Genomic DNA, 20259 nt, shown 5'->3' with positions numbered 1-20259 from the left:
ATGGAGATTTAACACTGTAAGACACAATTGCTGACATTTTGTGAAAGCCCTTCGGAGGGCAGGGGCTGATAGGAAGTGCAGGAAGTTGCCTCTGCAAACTAAGGGCCTAATTCAGACCTGATCACAGGGCAATTTTTTTCTTAAAATGGGCAAATAATGCTGCACTGCAGGTAGGGCAGGTGTAACATGTGGTGGAGTTACATTTGGTTGAGTGGTGTTCAAACTGAACTATGAATTGCAGTGTAAAAAATAAGGCAGCCAGTATTTACCCTGCACAGAAACAAAATAACTCAACTAAATCTAACTCTTTGCACATTACATCTGCCCCATCTGCAATGCAGCATGGTTTTGCCCATTTAGAGAACTTATCAACTCAGATCCGGAGAACGGACCTGCTTGTCCGACATCTGACTCAGCCCCCCTCCCGGCGGTGGGAAACAGGATTGCATGCAATGTATCAAGGGACTCAAGCGGCTCGCATGGCCATACACTGCTGCGATGCATCGCAGTAGTGCATGGCCACCTTAAAGTGGTTAAATCGGAGTAGATCAAGGAAAATATCAATTGGTGTATCCTGCGGAAGTGTAAGTATGACACCACAATCCGGACCCTCCCATGCACTCATAGTTGTTTATACATCACAGGTGATTGTCCACCAGAGCGGCCATTAATACACGTGTCCCTGTGATGTGTTTGTTAATGAACATCGGGAAAGTGGATCTAAAAACAGGTTTATCCACCAAAGTGGAAATGGATGGTACAAAATACATCCCATTGATAACTCGGACGAGACCCCATACACGAGCTGGAGAATAATTCAGCTCCTTTGGTTTAGAGTAAATATCTAGGCACCATTCTGCAGGGATTGGGCCAAACATGTGTCTTCTCCTCCGGCCTGATTTCAGCAATCTCAATCTGCAAATTGGGATTTTGTAACGCTTCTAAAGGCCATGTGCATGGTGGTGCGCCTACTCCTCCTTTCTCAGCAAGCAACGCCCTGACTCCACCCAACGCCTCCCCACTGGCTGGCTAATCTAGTGCCTTCCCCCAAAATCTAACAGGTCTGTCTAAGTGAAGTCTCACAGCGCCAAATGGATTTTGTACCGCATTACAGCCTTATTGTAACACGAGACCTGTTTTAGATGATATTCACTGTAGGAGTCTGCAGAAGAGTCTCTTGGCAGGGGTGTGGATCAGTGGGTCACCAGCACGTTGTCACACCCTCCAACATGGCCCATTCCATTAGGTACAAAATGCTCTGTTCCTGGACTTCCTTACCAGTGGCAGTTGCAGATGTGAGCCTGCAGCACAGTCCAATATTTAAAAAGGGGAGCCACACCAGCTGCCACCTCAAACATCACTGGCAGTTGATGTGACCCCCCCCCCCCCTCTTTGAATGTTGGACTGTGCTGGAGTCCAACCTCTGTATCTGCCACTGGCAGGGAAGTCCAGGAACAGAGCATCTTGTACCTAATAGAATGGGTCATGTTGGAGGGTATGCGTTGTTAGACAGACATAGGTCAACATGCATTTAGGTCGACATGTGTCTAGGTCGACATGCAGGAAGGTCGACATGAGTCTAGGTCATCAGGTCATAAGGTCGACAAGGTCATTAGGTCAACATGGGTTAGGTCGACAGTCAAAAGGTCAATATGGTTTTTTTTTACCCGAATGTCTACACAGTCGACATGGACACAGGTTAAAGTGTCAGGCACGGTGCCTCACTACGCTCGGTGCACTATTTTATTCTCCAACCACACCCTAGTGGTTGGTAGGGCATGAAATACCGCCTGTCGGCACATGTCGGCTCAAAAGACAGTGAAAAACCCCATGTCGACCTTTTGACTGTCGACCTAACCCATGTTGACCTTATGACCCTGTCAACCTAACCCATGTTGACCTAAACTCATGTCGACCTTCCTGCATGTCTACCTAGACACATGTCGACCTAAATGCATGTCGAACTAATGCTGTCGACCTAATGACTGTCTAACAACTTGCTGGTGACCCAATCACCGTATCCCCATGGCAGGGTATGATCAGTTGCTGCCAAAATTGCTCCAATGTTTTGCACTCTACAGTGGTGCAATTAATCAACAGTGTATTTTCTTGTATCTGTGCAGCGTAACAGCATTCTGTCAACATCGTCAGCGTTAGGAATAAAGTTGCAAAAAAAAAAGTAGACAACACTACGATACCTTTCTGTCAGCATTGCACCCGTTTAAACATAGTATGTACAGAACATAGAGTCACTAGGCCTCAGCGAGAGACTCCACGGACATTATTTCATGTTTCTATATAAGTCTATAGTGCTGGTAACATTAGTGGAAGGTCACAGGACTTACATTGTACTGGAGACTGTGTCTGACTGGTCACGTTCTGGGGAATGTCGTTTATGGCCTGGCGGGCCTGTATGTAATATAAAGCAAAGCTGTAAACACACACAGGCATAGAGCACTAAAATGTTCCAGTTACATGTAAGGCAGAGGAGATATCCACCCGAAATAGATATTTCACAATAATCCGCCTGTCCCCAAACCTGGCGCAACAGCAGGGAAGGAGTTAACGGTTGTTGGGGACTTTAATAAAAGCCATTAGGAGGATTCATGGTGGGCGACTCTCCTGTGGGGCCACCAGTGGCTGGGAGAGCATGACATACAGTAGTGGTAGTGTTGAAGGTGGCAGGCTGGCGATGTGGGCGTGTAAGGGGGCCACTTTCTGGAAATTTTTATGTTAAATTCCCATCCACCCATGACACCAGGGAAAAGCATTCACCCAATGATGACTATAACTGTATCCAACGCAGAATCAGGCACTAGGAGGAGGGATCCCACCCCTTCAACAGACTCCACCTTCATGAAGGCGGTTTCCAAAAAATTTCCCAGGCTAGTTTTCCTTTCCAATCCACTCCTGATCACACTGAGCAAGGTCCAATGAGAGTATATCCGCCTCTACGTAACCATCAGCTATTCGGAGTTGCACACAACAGAGCTGTACCTCTACTTGCCGCTAACCAGAGGGCAATGGGGCGGTCGCAAGTAGGATAAATGCGCCATAGGCAGAATTGCAGGTAATTCAGTGGTAGACATACCTTGGGCCAGATGTATCACACTTCAAAAAGTGATAAAGTGATAAACAACCAGCCTATCAGCTCCCACCTGTCATTTTTCAAACCCAGCCTGTAACATCGCAGTTAGGATCTGATTGGCCGGCTGTTTATCGCTCTCCACTTCATCACTTTTGTGAGCACATGTGATTTGTGTAACTCCACAGTTGAGCCACAGTCCAGTGCAATTCGCCAAACCCACAAGAGCCAGTGACTACACCCCGGGCTCTGCTCTGTGCTGGGGATCCACTCAGATAGTGCAAACACACGGATGTGCATTAAAGAGATAGAATTAACCTAACATCAACCACCACGGCTTACCTCCCCAATAGTGCTTTGAATTCCGGAGTTCAATAAATCATTTATGATTTTCAGCGGTTGAGAAAAATCCGGGATCTGTAAACACACAGACGGCATTCAGTGCAGAATGCAATGGGACAAGTTAACAGGAAAATAAAAAACAGAAGTGTCAAACTAATAAAGCTATGTACACACTATACAATTATCTGTCAGAGGATCTGTCCAATATGGCTGGTTGGAATGAGAATATATGACAATATATGACAATTAATATATGACAATTAACCTTTATTCCCCATATACTGTATAACATATAATTTCTCAAATTAGTTAAACCAGTTTTGCCTTAATGACCATTTTTGTCTGTTTTCCGGTGTTTGAGAGCAAATGGTCGATTGTCTTTGCTCCCAAACATTATCAGATTTCCATTCCAACCAGCCAGATTGTTTGACAGATAATTGTGTTAAGCTGCATGCACAAAAGACAATATATATAATTAATGATATAAAGGATAGCCATATTGTTAACGATGTATCGTTCATATCATCCAGTGTGTACGCTCAATATCGATAACGATGCATGCTCCCGTGAGTCCTCAACTATATCGATTGTTGTCCTTAGATGCCGGTCGGCGTTGACTACATCATCAACAACTGCGTGTTTGAGCGAGAGCCGGATGACGTCACTGAGCGATAACTTTACAGATAACGTTCCGTGTTTATGCACTTGAGGATATTTCTCACGGAGCGAAAGTAGGAACGGTCACTATTATACCGCAATCCACATATCCAGCCCTAAGCCCACTGACCAAAACAAACAGAGGTGAGGTTATAGGACTACCCCAAGGGGGTCATTCTGGTTCTATCGGTCCCCCAGGCGTTCGCACGATGGAGCGATGTTTTGCTTCTGCGCATAATGATTTATGATCATGTGCAGGCTCACTTGGCGAACGGACAGGGCCACTTGCATAGTCTCCGGCCCGTACGCATGGAGCAGTGCGGGACTTGTTAAGCTGCTCGCTTCTCAGCTTACTGAGTTAACCAGAATCTGGGCCTAAGAGCACTCTCTTACTGCATCATCCTTCAAGGACTCAATTCAACCAAACAAGTTCCAAGGAGGAGAGGTATCCAACTGCCTAAAGAACGGGTGTTGCCCATATCAACCAATCAGAATCTACCTAGCATTTTGACCTATGTCCTAGATGCATAATAGATCGGATATCATTGGTTGCTATGGCAACATCTCCTCTTCCGTTTTAGATGAATTCATTTAACAAAACTCTAAAGTCATATGTTTCTTATAAAAAGGTAAAACATTTTTTTTAGAGAGCTGGAACCATTACCGATTGAAAGTTGGCGTCTATGGTGAGGGTAGAGGTGGAAGGGCCAGAAGCGCACGGCGCGCCGCAGGAGGTCAGCGTAGCATTAATCTCATCCCTCAGTTTGGTGAGATTGTTAGAGAGCTGCGTCTGCTGGTCCTGCAAGGCGTTAAAGGAGCTGTTCACTGCGTACAAGGAGACGGCCGTCGCATTCAGATCTACACAAGAAGAAACACGAGAACAGAGAACATTCAGCTATTGTGCTTATAAAATCTGTAACCATTTGTGACAATGGGGCAGATGTATTAAGCCTCTTGAAGTGATAAAGCAGAAGGTGATAACGCAGCAACCAATCAGCTCCTAGCTGTCATTTTTAAACCCAGTCTGCAACATGACAGTTGATTGGCTGCTGCGTTATCGCCTTCTGCTTTATCACTTCAACAGGGTTAATACATCTGCCCCAAAGAGCTCTAAGTATACATTAAGACAAATGTAAAGCGCATTCAAAGTCCATTTAAAAAAGGCTAAACTAGTTATATGTTGTGTCTGACACCTCTATATCTGACAGCGGCCATATTATCACTCTCTGGCTGGTACTCCATCGCTCTCCACTTTATCTCTCTCAATCAGCTTCCAACTGCTCGATGAATGGCCGGCAGGCTTCCGAAAATCAGGGGGATACGGTCACTAGGTCTTCAAGCATTAAGTCGACAAGCATTAGGTGCAGGCGGGGGGTGGCGTCTGGGGGACTCACAAGGATGCAAAATTCACAGCATTGCGAGTCAACCAGAATAAGGTCCATTATTTTTAATCAGAAGGCCCAGAATACCAGCTATATAGCAGTTCATATACATTTTCCTTAATCTCCACACATAGGACCATTTTCTCATTGACTCGCTAGTCTGCCAGACACTGCGCGCAGCGCCGGCCACTCCCTCGCACGCACATTCCCCCGCGAAAGGCCGCACGGCTGCTGTGAAGGGATGATTTACATAATCTTCCATTCACAGACGGGGGGGGGGGGAATCATTCAATGGTCGGCAAACACCAAATGATTTCTCCAGCGCTCGCAGATCTGAGACACCTTTGCGCATACGCCCATCATCGGAGCCCTTGCGAATATTGTGGTCCGTGAGAACGGAATCTATAGAGTGTGAGCACATAGGTGTATAGAGGCCCATTTCCAGCAATCATCACTCCAGAGTTCTAATTGTACATTGTGTTTGCGTTAGAAGACTAATGGATGATTAGAAAACCCTTGAAAACCCTTGTGCAATTATGTTAGCACCGCTGAAAACGGGTTTGCTTGTTAGAAACGCTATAAAACTGGCCTACCTTTGAGCTTCTTGAGTAACTGGAACATCACATTTGTTGGTTCGATTATACTCTCAAAATTGCCAGAAAAGAGAACTTTCATGTGAAACTCGGAGGCCTATTCTTGTTTTGTAATGAAGGCTATTCCATGTGAGAAATTGTCAAGAAACGATGGTGTGTATTACTCCCTTCAGAGAACAGCAAAAACAGGCTCTAACCAGAGTAGAAAGAGAAGTGGGAGGCGCCAATACACAGCTGAGCAAGAAGACAAGTACATTAGAGTCTCTAGTTTGAGAAATAGATGCCTCACAGGTCCTCAACTGGCAGCTTTATTAAATGGTGCCCAAAAAACGCCAGTGTCAATGTCTACAGTGAAGAGGCAACTCTAGGATGGTGGCCTTCTAGGCAGAGTGGCAAAGAAAAAGTCATGTCTGAGACATGCCAATAAAAGGAAAAGATTAATATGGGCAAAAGAACAGAGACATTGGACAGAGGAAGATTGGAAAAAAGTGTTATGGACTGCATAGAAGGCCACCTCTTCACTGTAGACATTGACACTGGCGTTTTGAAGGTACCATTTAATGAAGCTGCCAGGCTATCCCATGCGAGAAATTGCCAAGAAACTGAACATTTCTTACAATGGTGTGTGCTACTCCCTTCAGAGGCAGGCCCGGCGACAGGGGGGGGTCAAGGGGGACAGGCGTCTCGGGCCCGACGTCCTGAGGGGCCCCGATGCCTGCCATCCCCCTTCTCAGCCGATGTCCTGAGGGTGCCCCAAGGCCTGCCAACCCCCCTCTCAGGTCCCCCCTTCCGGCCTGGGGAGAAGGAGCAGCAGCGACCGGCCTGGGGGAGAGAGGGAGCAGAGGTGCCCCGCCGGGGAGACCGTAAGCAGCAGCTCCCGGCCGGGCAGAATTTGAGCAGTATGGCGTCCGGCATGGGGAGAGGGAGCAGCGGGTCCCGGCCGGGGAGATAGTAAGCAGCGGCTCCCGGCCGGGCAGAAGGTGAGCAGCGGCGCCCGGCAAGGTGGAGAGGGGAGCAGTGGCGTCCGGCCGGGGAGACAGTGAGCAGCGGCTCCTGGCCGGGCAGAAGGTGAGTAGCGGCTCCCAGCATGGTAGAGAGGGGAGAGTGGGAGAGAAGGAGCAGCGGCATGATCATCTGGCCTGGGGGAGAGAGGCAGCAGTGGTGCATGCCTGGCCAGGGAGAGAGGGAGACCTGCCTCCTCTCCTATCACTTCACCCTGTCACCTCATCTCACTATCATCACTTAATTCTCTCACCCCTTTCCCTGTCACCTCACCCACCCCATCACTTCAAGCCTCCATCACCTCACCACCTCTAGCCCCCCGTTACCTCACCCCATCACCCCCTTAAGCCCGGTCACCTCCCCACCTCTAGCCCCCCGTTACCTCACCCCATCACCCCCTTAAGCCCGGTCACCTGACCCCTTCTCACCCGCCATCCCCTCAAACCCTCCTATATCCCCTGCATCACCAGTGTGATAGAGCACAGGCCACAGGTTGAGGTGAGTTCATCAGGACTGTGATATAGCGCAGATCGCAGTGTGATAGAGAGTGCAAGCCTTGGGGATAGAGTGCAGTGTGAGGGGAGTTCATCAGTGTGATATAGCACAGGCCTCAGGGTAAGGGAGTGCGTTAGTGTGATAGAGAGAGCAAGCCTTGGGGTAAGGGGACACATCAGTGGGAAATAATGCAGGCCACAGGTTGAGGTGAGTTCATCACTGTGATAGAGCGCAGGCCGTAGGGTAAGGGAGTGCGTTAGTGTGATAGAGAGCCCAAGCCTTGGGGTAAGGAAACATGTTTATAGTGTTTGAGGGGATGGGGGGCCCCAGAGATATCAGTGTATGGGGCCCCAAACATTCTGTTGCCGGCCCTGTTCAGAGGACAGTACAAACAGGCTCCAACCATAGTAGAAAGAAAAGTGAGAGATCCTGGTGCACAACCGAGCAAGAAGAAAACTACAGTAGAATCTCTAGTTCCCATAATTACTGTAATTACCTAATAACCCACAATCTGGAGGAAACAGAGCCAACGGCCGTGACACATATCACACCAGTATAGAACAGGGTGCAGTTATACTTTAGCTCATATTAGGGGTATAAATGACTCAGAGAGAGTATTTGGAACCACGTTACCAATATACTCATTAACCTTTGTTAAACTTTATCTAATGAAACTGCCTGAAACCAAGTACATATTTGTTGCTGTATAAAAGTAAGGAGTGCCTCCTCACCCCAGCATTGCATTAGTCTAACCCTGACTATTTTCTTTCTGTGTTCCCGGAATAATTCGCCTCTATACACAATAACCGTTTATATATTACTGACTTTATTTCCTGCTACCACAGCCAGATTTTTAACCCAGTCACATACTATTTGTCTTTTGGGAACAAGAGATGTTTATCGAACAAGTATTAAATCATGTGATACCCCTAATTTAGAACCGGGCAGTGCTATAGCAACCTGAAACCAATCAGGGCATGAGAATGCTCACAGCAGCACAGAGGATGAGCGGGAAGCAGTGTCCTGTCCCCTCTTATAATAGTATATACAGCCAAATGCTGCAAAGGGGGCATTTGTCCCCTTTAGCTGCTGACCTACCCAACCAGGCCCTGGCAGGTGTATCCTGTACCAGCTTATTACCCCCTCGCAATGCCCTGTCTAGGAGTGATGTGTAAGTGAGCACAGCCGGCATGTGGCAGCAGCAATGATACGGGGAACGGAATGGAGACAGAAGAATGGAACAAAGTTATATAGTAACAGGAGTGTGCTGAGTGCAGCAAGGCACCATGCCGGCGCATGGCGACTGAAGAGAGCCATGTGAGGGTACATGATAAACAAGCGGTTCTCAAACTGTGGGTCCTGAGCCCAAAGTGGGTCCTGACCTTCTCAGCATGGGGTCGCGACTCCATGTTGCTGACCATCAGGCTGATGAATTTTCTAATCTCAGTCAGTGATTCAAGGAGTGTAAAAATCTGTTGAGTTCTCTACAATACCGCATGTATGTGCTGTCTGCTGACTACACATGTGATGTGATGGGTTATGGTATATCAGACTCCTCCCATCACTCTGTGCCTCCACAATGCTGCCATGTATGTGCTGTCTGCTGACTACACGTGATGTGATGGGTTATGGTATATTAGACTCCTCCCATCACTCTGTGCCCCCACAATGCTGCCATGTATGTGCTGTCTGCTGACTACACATGTGATGTGATGGGTTATGGTATATCAGACTCCTCCCATCACTCTGTGCCCCCACAATGCTGCCATGTATGTGCTGTCTGCTGACTACACGTGTGATGTGATGGGTTATGGTATATCAGACTCCTCCCATCACTCTGTGCCTCCACAATGCTGCCATGTATGTGCTGTCTGCTGACTACACGTGATGTGATGGGTTATGGTATATTAGACTCCTCCCATCACTCTGTGCCTCCACAATGCTGCCATGTATGTGTAATGTGATGGGTTATGGTATATTAGACTCCTCCCATCACTCTGTGCCCCCACAATGCTGCCATGTATGTGCTGTCTGCTGACTACACTTGTGATGTCATGGCCTTCTGCAGCAACTTGCTAGGGTCCTGTCTTTATTTTTGTTTAATGGGGTCCCAAAGCAAAATAATTTGAGGACCCTGCACTAAACTAATTGGATGTCCATGTTTACAGGGGTCAACATTGGAACAGAAAATGTGAAAAACTCATGTGGACTTTTTTCATGTGTCTACTTTTTTCCTGTTGACCGTTTGCATTTGTTGACCTTTTGTCCATTTTCGACCCATTTGGGGTGGAATCACTCGGTCGACATTTGGTACAAAAGTTACAACCAGATGTGGCGTTACCATATTATGTAGATACATGAACAGGAAGCTTATTACTGAGACTATTTATCATTATATGTATGCAGAATATTCCACAAGTAGTAAGGAGCCCCGATCAGTAAGGCCATCTCCAGATGGCATTTCCACAAGTGCAATAGCTGCAAGGAACCCGAACCAGGAAGCTTTATACTATCACACCACTTCCAGTGCTTCACCAAGACAGGATCTCCTGCCAGGAGGCTTTTAGTAAATTTGCATGAAAATATTAATGTTCACATTGGAATATTGAGCAAAAAGTCTGTTAGAGTGTAAGCTTTAATCTTTCCTGTATAAATCTCTATTATGGAAACACCAAGCAAACAAACAGCATCCATAACCAAGTGTTCAGCTGTACAGCATAGATTAATGCACCAGAGTACATGGCAAAATATTTGTTTAAGCTTGATACATATTTGTTTAATGATCATTAGATAGATAACCATCGCGAACAGACAGGCATAAAGCAAAGCATTCTGGGACATAAATTCGGCCATCTTGGTTTTGCATAAATAACTTGCTGTGTGGGTGAAGCAGGACAAGGGAGAAAAAAAATCTATGGGAGCCAGTCATCCTTATGTATCCCCTCAAGGACCCCCCAACAGCGCATGTTGACAGTCAAACAGTCGACAGTTAAAAGGGTGACACAAGGTTAACCATCACTGTGCTAGGATGTGTAGTTCCATAGCAACTGTAAGGCCGCGTGAAACACCTCTGCCATACACAATGTTCTTGCTCTTTTTAAAAGGAATATTTCTCATGTCATGGTACCCTATATTTGATAATTATTCCTGTGACAGGTTTTGATGGCACAGTTGCTTTTCATCTCTATAGAACACTATGGGCTAGATGCACTAAGCTTCAAAAGTGACAATATGGAGAGTGATAAACAACCAACCAATCAGCTCCTGCCTGACATGACTGTGGCATGGCAGGTAGAAGCTGATTGGCTGGCTGTTTATCACTCTCCATTGTTGTAGCTTAGTGCATTTGGCCCTAGACATTGTTAAAAACTAAAATGTATCTTAATAGGGAACAAACATTTCCTCAGCAGTGCTTAACCAACCACAGCATAGCGCTGTAGGAAGCGTATATCAGACATTATCAGTGACTCCATAGCTTAGAAGAATGTCCTCACCTGTGGTGAGGGGAACCAGTATATGAATGAGGACATTCTGGAGAAATACCTTGCGATAGATGCATTTAATGTTGTATTTCGCCAGTAACGTTTGACAATCTAATATTGCCGCACCACACAAATACACATTTTTACACCAAATTCCTCACTGTGTATAAAATAACATGTGGAAGCTCTTACCATTAACCAGTCCTTGGACCACACCCAGAGTGTTGTTTGCTACCAACTCAATTTTATTTTTGATGTCCCCGCCAAGAATCGGGCCAATATCTACAAGAAAAGAAAAAGTAAATATAAATATCTTTTTATACAGCCCTTGTCTCCCTATCGGATGCTAGAAATGATTCACATTAACGGCGGGATGTACTAAAGGGAAAATGCGGTAAAACGGGGATTTTACCGCATTTTCCTATGTACCAATACTCGTCCCTCCGGGTGGCGATACCCTATATAAGCCTATGGGCTTCTATCGCCGCCCGCCGTCCGCGCGCCCCCCTCCCGTCCTCCTTTGATCTCCTCCTCCCCCAGCAGGTGTCACAGCTGGGAGGACATCCGGCTGCAGGGGGGAGGAGGAGATGCAGGGGGACACTGGCAGCCGCCGGGAAGTAACGGAGACCCCCGCAGACCACATCACAGGCACCGCGGGGGTCTCAGTCACCGTCACCGCAACCCGATGTTTCATTCTTCAGTTGGTATTTGAAGGTTTCTAGAGTGGAGGCCTCCGGAACTGTGCGAGGAAGAGTGTTCCAGAGAGTCAGAGACCCCACATGAAGTACAGCATACAGTACCTCCCAACTTTGGTTCCTGTGGAGGAGGAACACAGGCCGAAAATAGGGGCATGGCCTTGCAGTCAGGGGGCGTGGCTTATGATTACGATACTCTGGCGATGCTACACCCTCGTTTAACCCACCGTGTGACACTGTTGGCCGTGGGACAGTCCCAAAAAACAGCACAGTCCCACAAAAAAAAAAAAATCGGGACAGTTCAGTACAGTAAGGGAGATTCTAGGCATGATAGCCCCTCGTCTATTATGATAGGAAGGGGCCTTGTACAGTCTTAGGGCCAGATGTATCAAGCTTCAAAAAAGTTATACAATGAGAGTGATAAACAGCCAGCCAATCAGCTGCTAACTGCCATGTTACAGGCTGGGTTTGAAAAATGACAGGTAGGAGCTGATTAGCGCCGTTATCACCTAGTTACCCTTGTCCAGTTGCTTGTAGATGACAGAGTTCTGTATGCCTCAGCAGAGTCAGACTGACCCGCAGGAGTACAGGGGAAACTCCCAGTGGGCCCAACCGCTTGTAAGCCAAACACCAGGAGGCAAAGTGCCCGGCCAGCCCCTGGCTCTCTGTCTGCCGTAGAGCCAAGCAGAGCCGCTTGGCCACGCTGTTATGCCACATCAGCCCATCAGCCCTTCTGGTATTTGCCATAAGTGCCAAATGGCCAGTCCAGTCCTAGTTACTGCAATATACAGTACATCCCTTAATACACAGGTTCCCAAACTTTTTGGATTCACGGCGCCCTAAAGTATCAGAATATTTTTCACAGCACCCTTAGGCCAAAAGTTTCTTATTGAGAAATTTAGAATAAAATATTAAATTAAAGTTAAAAAAAAAAAATGGTGTCATCTTTAGGCTCAATTATGTGGTGAGGCGCAGGATTTGCTTCTATTTGTGCACATTTGACTGGCAGCTCCTAGCACTGGTTTTACCGGTTACATTGACCACAAATAATTAGAATTGGTCTTGGACAATCAAGCCAAGGCACCGTTGCAATTACCCCGAGGCACCCCGGGGGGGGGGGGGCACGGCACACAGTTTGGGAACCACTCCCCTAATCTATATAACAGCTGATTTTGTATACGAATTCCTGAACATGTTCAATAAACGAGTTTTTAACATAATGATCCACATTCTATATACATTTTTATTTATTAATATATTACTACTTTGGATATGTAGGAAATCCCTGTGTATAGTGCTGGGCCAAACCATTTATTTAGGAGAATTTACAATATCCAATCACCAGGAATCACCGAGGCCGTCCGACACTTACCCATGATGCTGCTATTAGCGCTGTTTATGGGGACGCTGCTTGAATTAATAATAATGTCAACATCCTTAGGGAAAAAGATAAAAAATAATATTAAAGAAGACTCACACAGTATCTATAGCAGACAGGTTATCAAATGAAATAGGGATGTGGTCGGGTAGGTCGACACTATTAAAAGGTTGATACTATTAAAGGTCAACACATAAAAATGTCAACATACCTTCGGGAGACATAGTCAAAAGGTCGACTCAAGCAGTAGCTCTACTTGGAAGCAGGGCAGCCGAGAGGGGGGGGGAGCGGGTACTAATTACCCGGGCCCAGGCTTCCTCTCGGCTGCCCTGCATGGAAGAGGCACACATGAAAAAAAGGTCGACATGATTTTTTCACATCGTTTCCCCCCAACAAGGACCATTTCTCATACAATACTTTACCATCCACATGCGCATAGCGTTAGATTATAAAAGTGCCGTGAGACGACACTGGGTTTCCATGTCAACCTATGTCGACAGGCGCTTAAAAACCCGTGAATCCTTTTTCGTATAAACCTTTTCCATGATGACCTTTTGCTTGTTTTGACCTTTTGACCATGTCGACCTGTGCTATGTCGTCCTAAGGCCTGTCGGACAATAGTAGTCAACCTATGGCCTGTCGACTCTATGACCCATACCCATGAAATATATGTATAAAATCAGCAAGAATTATAAATAATTAGACCCCGGTCATTTACTTACCTGGAAAATACTCAATATAATATTTATGACCAAATGTCTGTATTTGTGGGTTTGTTATTTGGTACATATAGGTTTGTGCCTAGCACCGCCATTACACTGCCCACAGTATCTACTAAGGCCGGAATACTGCTTTACATCTCGTTTACCTGTTCTATAACAGACTGGCAATCAGCGTGCTCTTTATTCCAATATAATGGATTTTGTCATTAATACACTAAACAAAAGTAGCATCAAGAACTAAAATGGTTCTTATCGTTTTAGGGAGGCCGTCTCTCGTTGAAGCGCAATTCTCTCCTACACTGATGACCGCGGTCAAGTGCAAAACAGTATCTATAGGCGAGAATAACCTATGCTATGCTCTAAAACAGGGGTGGCCAAAACGGTCCTTGAGATCTACCAACGATCCAAGTTTTCCATATAACCTAGCTCAGGGGTGGCCAAACTGGTACTTGAGATCTACCAACTGTCCACATTTTCTAAATCCCCTAGCTTGTGCATAGCTGTAGTCATAACTAACCAGGGGCGGATTGGGAATTAAAACCAGCCCGGGAAATATCTATAAGCAGCCCCAATGGGTCGGTGGGACGGGAAGGAGTGTTGTTGCGCGCCGGAGGCGCGCCCGGTTTTTTTTGGGACGTGGTCTATTTAAACGAGGTCACGCCCAATTTTTGCCGCTGTGAGGGCATGGCTAGTGGCTCTCTGAGCTGCTGGCTATGCCCCTAGCCCCTCAGGCTGCAGAATAGGCGCATGCATACAGCGTTTATTCTGCAGCCTGTGGGGAGATAGAGAAGAGGGGGGGGGGGGGTGACAGGGGGTCTCCCAACACAGTAGAGTGGCAGGGTGGAAGAGGATGCAGGGAGGGAGGGGGGGACGGAGGGTGGCATAGAATGCTGGGTGGGGAGATGCAGAGTGGCTGAGAACGAAGGGAGTGAGGACTTACACAGGGTGGCACAGGACGCAGAGTGTGAGGGGGGCATGGTGGCACAGGATGCAGGGTAGGAGGGGGAAATCAGGGTGGCAGGGGATGCAGGGAGGGGAGTCACAAAGTGGTGGAGGATGCAGGGAAGGGAGACAGTGATGCCCATTATACATATGCCACACACCGTAATGCCCATTATACATATGCCACACACCGTGATACCCATTATACATATGCCACACACCGTGATACCCATTATACATATGCCACACACCGTGATGCCCATTATACATATGCCACACACCGTGATGCCCATTATACATATGCCAAACACAGTGGTGCTCATTATACATATGCCTCACACCGTGATGCCCATTATACATATGCCAAACACCGTGATGCCCATTATACATATGCCACACACCGTGATACCCATTATACATATGCCACACACCGTGATGCCCATTATACATATGCCACACACCGTGATGCCCATTATACATATGCCAAACACAGTGATGCTCATTATACATATGCCTCACACCGTGATGCCCATTATACATATGCCACACACCGTGATGCCCATTATACATATGCCAAACACAGTGATGCTCATTATACATATGCCTCACACCGTGATGCTCCATTATACATATGCCACACACCGTGATGCCCATTATACATATGCCACACACCGTGATACCCATTATACATATGCCACACACCGTGATGCCCATTATACATATGCCACACACCGTGATGCCTATTATACATATGCCAAACACAGTGATGCTCATTATACATATGCCTCACACCGTGATGCCCATTATACATATGCCAAACACCGTGATGCGCATTATACATATGCCTCACACCGTGATGCCCATTATACATATGCCAAACACCGTGATGCGCATTATACATATGCCAAACACCGTGATGCTCATTATACATATGCCACACACCGTGATGCTCCATTATACATATGCCACACACCGTGATGCTCCATTATACATATGCCACACACACCGTGATGCCCATTATACATATGCCAAACACAGTGATGCTCATTATACATATGCCAAACACCGTAATGCCCATTATACATATGCCAAACACCGTGATGCTCATTATACATATGCCTCACACCGTGATGCCCATTATATATATACCAAACACCGTGATGCTCATTATACATATGCCACACACCATGATACACATATACTGTATACACACTAGGCACAGTGGGAACACTATGCATGACAGTAGCACTGGGCACAGTGGGGATGGCAGTAGCAATTTGCACAGCCGGATGGTAGCAGATATGGGCACAGCGGGGATGGTAGCAGCACTGGGCACAGAGGAAACACTGGGGATGGGACTATCACCAGGCAGAATGGGAACACTATGTATGGCAGAAGCAATAGGCACAGCGAGGATGGTAGTAGCACTGGGCACAGCAGGGTTGGCAGCAGCACTGATCACAGCAGGGATGGCAGCAGCACTGAGCACAGAGAGGATGAAAGTAGACCGGGCACAATGGGAATGGGAGCAACACTGTGCACAATAGGGAACAATGGAGCTGTATATGTCAGAGCAGGGGGGAGCCCTGTCAGTGAGCGGGCAGCGCAGTCACATAGCAGCATGTACCTGACAGCCATGTTCCAGGAGGAGGGAACCTGCCGCTCAGTGCTGGTTACAGAGGAGGAGGAGTGCGGGGGCACTGTTCACCGGTGTGACCGACCTGATGCTGCTGCTGAGAGCCCGCAGTCACGCTGCGCCTGGTCCCGCTCTTCTGTCCTCAGTCTCTCCACTAGGCAAGTGGCGCCAGAAGCATTGTGGGTCTCATTATTACGCGCAGCGCTAGTACTGAAGGCAGAGGCAGCCCAGGCTAGCTCCGCAAAGGGTCTTGGGAGGAGCTGCGCACGGCCGCGCATGTGCAGCAGCCCTCCCGCGGCCATATTGGATTAGGGCAAAACCACTGTGGTCGCGGCCGCGAACAGCTGAGATTGCGTTCGTGCGGTCCGCGGCCCTCACAGGGGGGAGAGCAGCCAATTTCAATATGTTAGGGTCCGGCCCACGGGGAAATGGCCCGGTTTCCCGGTGGGCCAATCCGCCCCTGTAACTTACTGTCACATTTCCCAGACTCCCTAACTGGGGCACAGCTGGAGTCATTACTAACGGTCACATTTCCCAGACACTCTAGCTGGTGTACAGCTGAAGTCATAACTAACTGTCACATTTCCCAGACTCCCTAGCTGGTGCACAGCTGTAGTCATTACTAACTGTCACATTCCCCAGACTCCCTAGCTGGTGCACAGCTGTAGTCATTACTAACTGTCACATTTCCCAGACTCCCTAGCTGGTGCACAGCTGTAGTCATTACTAACTGTCACATTTCCCAGACTCCCTAGCTGGTGAACAGGTGTAGTCATTTCTAACGGTCACATTTCCTAGACTCCCTAGCTGGAGCACAGCTGTAGTCATTACTAACTGTCACATTTCCCAGACTCCCTAGCTGGTGCACAGCTGTAGTCATTACTAACTGTCACATTTCCCAGACTCCCTAGCTGGTGCATAGGTGTAGTCATTACTATCACATTTCCCAGCCTGCCTAGCTGGTGCATAGGTGTAGTCATTACTGTCACATTTCCCAGACTCCCTAGCTGGTGCACAGGTGTAGTCATTACTGTCACATTTCCCAGACTCCCTAGCTGGTGCATAGGTGTAGTCATTACTATCACATTTCCCAGCCTCCCTAGCTAGTGCATAGGTGTAGTCATTACTGTCACATTTCCCAGACTCCCTAGTTGGTGCACAGGTGTAGTCATTACTAACTGTCACATTTCCCAGACTCCCTAGCTGGTGCACAGCTGTAGCTATTACTAACTGTCACGTTTTCAAACCAGCTGCATTCATTCCTACTATAGATCCACAGGTGTCCTGAGATACATGAACTGTTGGTAGATCTTGAGGACAGGTTTGGCGGCCCCTGCTCTAAATCATGGAAGGTAGAGCACTAACTCCTACATACAGTATGAAGTGGTTTGATCTTCCCATTTAAAATAGCGCCATCTAGTTACGGTGTATGGGTGACCTACAATGCGAGCTGGGCAGATCTGCCAGGACATTGTAAGGTGGGCAGGATTTACTTTCCCGCACAGGAGCTCCGAAAGCAGCCTGTCCCTGCAATGCACCCATGCATTAAAGTCCCTATAAATCCCTACAGTGTAATCAATCATTCCAGTAAAAGCGGATCTAACAGGCAGCTCTATAATCCTTTTATACCCTCAGCAGATGGAACAGTCCAATAACGGATGTTTTCCAGGAAGAGTCTGCTGCAGCCTCAGGCGTCCGCCACCTGTCATACTGCAAAGGCTGGCAGGATGTGCTGGGACTTGTAGTTATACAGCAGCTGGTTGTCGGATACACTGTTGTTCTGATTTTGCATGGGATACTGTACCTGGGGCACGGAATTGATGTAGGTCTCCAGATTATTCAAGGTGTCGTCAAAGGATGAAAAGCTTTTCTTTATTGCGCTGTCTAATTGGCTGTTGCTGTAAAACATGCAAATGTCACCGGCCCTGAGGAAGAAACAAGAACGCCATGAGAACAGGTGGAGGCGGGGTTCCTGCAGGAAATAATGGGCATCAATAGGACTACCCTAAGAGGTCCAGGTCACAATACAGCATGTTATGGGGGATTAATACAGTATCAGATCATTTCCATATTAGGGGTTGATGTAGCAAGCAATGACAAGAGTGCAGAAGTTGAATATAGGGGATGCAGTCAAAAACCCGACGGTCAAAATCCCAACAACCATTGGCCGACAGGGTCGAAATGCCGACATTTAAAATTCTGACACAGTCAGACCTGTCGACTTTTTAAATGTCGGTATTTTGACCTTGTCTGCATTTTAAATGTCATCATTTCGACCCTGTTGGGATTTTGACCATGTCGGAATTGTAACCATTGACCAATGATTGACAGCATTTTGACCATTGGGATTTTGACTGTCAGGAACCCGCCTATAGCAACCAACCAATTTCTACCTGTCATTTTATAGCATATATTTGACAAATGCCATCAAAGCTGATTGGTTGCTATGGGCAATCGATACACTAATCTCTTTTCTACTAAATACATCAACCGTTTAACGGTTTGCTTGTTTTAATAATTCCGCTACAGATATACACCTTTACCCACCTCATTCGATAAGTTGGCAGTCAGTAGGTCGACATAGACAACGTTGGCAGAAAAGATAAACAAAATGTCAACATGACGACGGCCAACGCATAAAAGGGTCAACATTATTTTTTTTCTCTTTATTTGAACGATTTCATAGTTTGCCATCCACACGGATTCTGAGAACATAAAGGTGTGCCGAGCGCAGTGAGCCACAATGTCCGAAGCGAGGGGACACGGTACGCTAATTTGGGGTGCATGTCATAAAACGTACAAATTGACACCAATAAAACATGGAAAAAAACTCTTATTAACCTTTCATGTGTCGACCATTTCCATGTCAACCGTGGCCACGTCAATCATTTGGTGTTGACATCGACACAGACACTTTTGACCCTTTATACCATAACCCGCTCCAACAAGAACATCGCTTGCAGTTAAGAATTACCATACTACGCCTTTAAACTGGGACGCTCATGTATTACACAGGTTCTGTGGCTGATTAAAACAAGGCGAGACGCAGGCTTGAAGTCAGCCAGCCCCGGAACCTGTGTAATTCATGAGTGTCCCAATTTAAAGGGACAGTATGGTAAGCCTAGTTACATCTGATCAGGGCAGTTTTACCGGGGAATAGATTTAGTGTCTGACTTGCTGGATTTGGGGCACTATTATATGACAGTGCCAAACTGAAAGTCACTGAGCTGTTCCTTGTGTCTGGAAGGGCACCCATCTGCCAAGAGAGGTTTCATGGCATCACATGGGCAGAGACGGCCAGCCCATGGCAAAGAAGGTCCTTGCCAAGTTGCTGGATATACTACATCACTACCGGGGCCTGATTAGGAGTCACGCGCTCCGACCCACGGCTAACACATGTGGTAATGATGAGGAAATGGAGCCAGCATTACTGGGTATCCCCGTGAGCGATTAGTCACCTGAAGTCTGTACACAGCGCTCCCAGTATAGATAAGGACAAACCTGTTTATTCCAACAGTAAAAATATAAAACCAGAAACAACACGGAGAAAAAAAAATACCTGTGAAGTGTATTAATGTAGGACGGAGGCCCAAGTCCCCTACAAGTGTGTCTGTGTGTGGTAAGAGAACTGTAGTGCGCACAAGCTTAGAGAAACCATAATTGTAGAGAGATTCCTATTACAGACACATTATCTGTCTATTAGAGGTGTGACGCTGCTTAGTAACCATACAATACATACCATATATATATATATATGTCTAGCTCTATCTGAGGTATCAGTCATTCAGATAAACTTACAGTATATGTATAATTAGGTATTGCTTTACCAGTTTCTATAGGACTCTAGC

General features: G+C 46.9%; 1 protein-coding gene across 1 annotated transcript in view; it reads right to left on the bottom strand.

Annotated features, from left to right (window-relative positions):
- The window catches only part of LOC146009351 (prominin-1-A-like), a 111696-nt gene that overhangs the window by 30700 nt on the left and 60737 nt on the right, over positions 1-20259 (bottom strand). Inside the window, exons 5-10 of the mRNA XM_083149640.1 lie at positions 18216-18336; positions 13106-13169; positions 11231-11320; positions 4749-4942; positions 3428-3502; positions 2346-2409 (exon numbers count right to left, since the gene is read on the bottom strand). Coding sequence (XP_083005766.1) covers positions 2346-2409; positions 3428-3502; positions 4749-4942; positions 11231-11320; positions 13106-13169; positions 18216-18336 — 608 coding nt within the window. The remainder of the gene's footprint in view (positions 1-2345; positions 2410-3427; positions 3503-4748; positions 4943-11230; positions 11321-13105; positions 13170-18215; positions 18337-20259) is intronic.

Source organism: Crinia signifera, chromosome 6 (genome assembly GCF_055691185.1).
Source record: "Crinia signifera chromosome 6, ASM5569118v1, whole genome shotgun sequence".
NCBI classification, from domain to species: Eukaryota; Metazoa; Chordata; class Amphibia; order Anura; family Myobatrachidae; genus Crinia; species Crinia signifera.
This window is presented reverse-complemented; position numbering and strand designations above follow the sequence as displayed.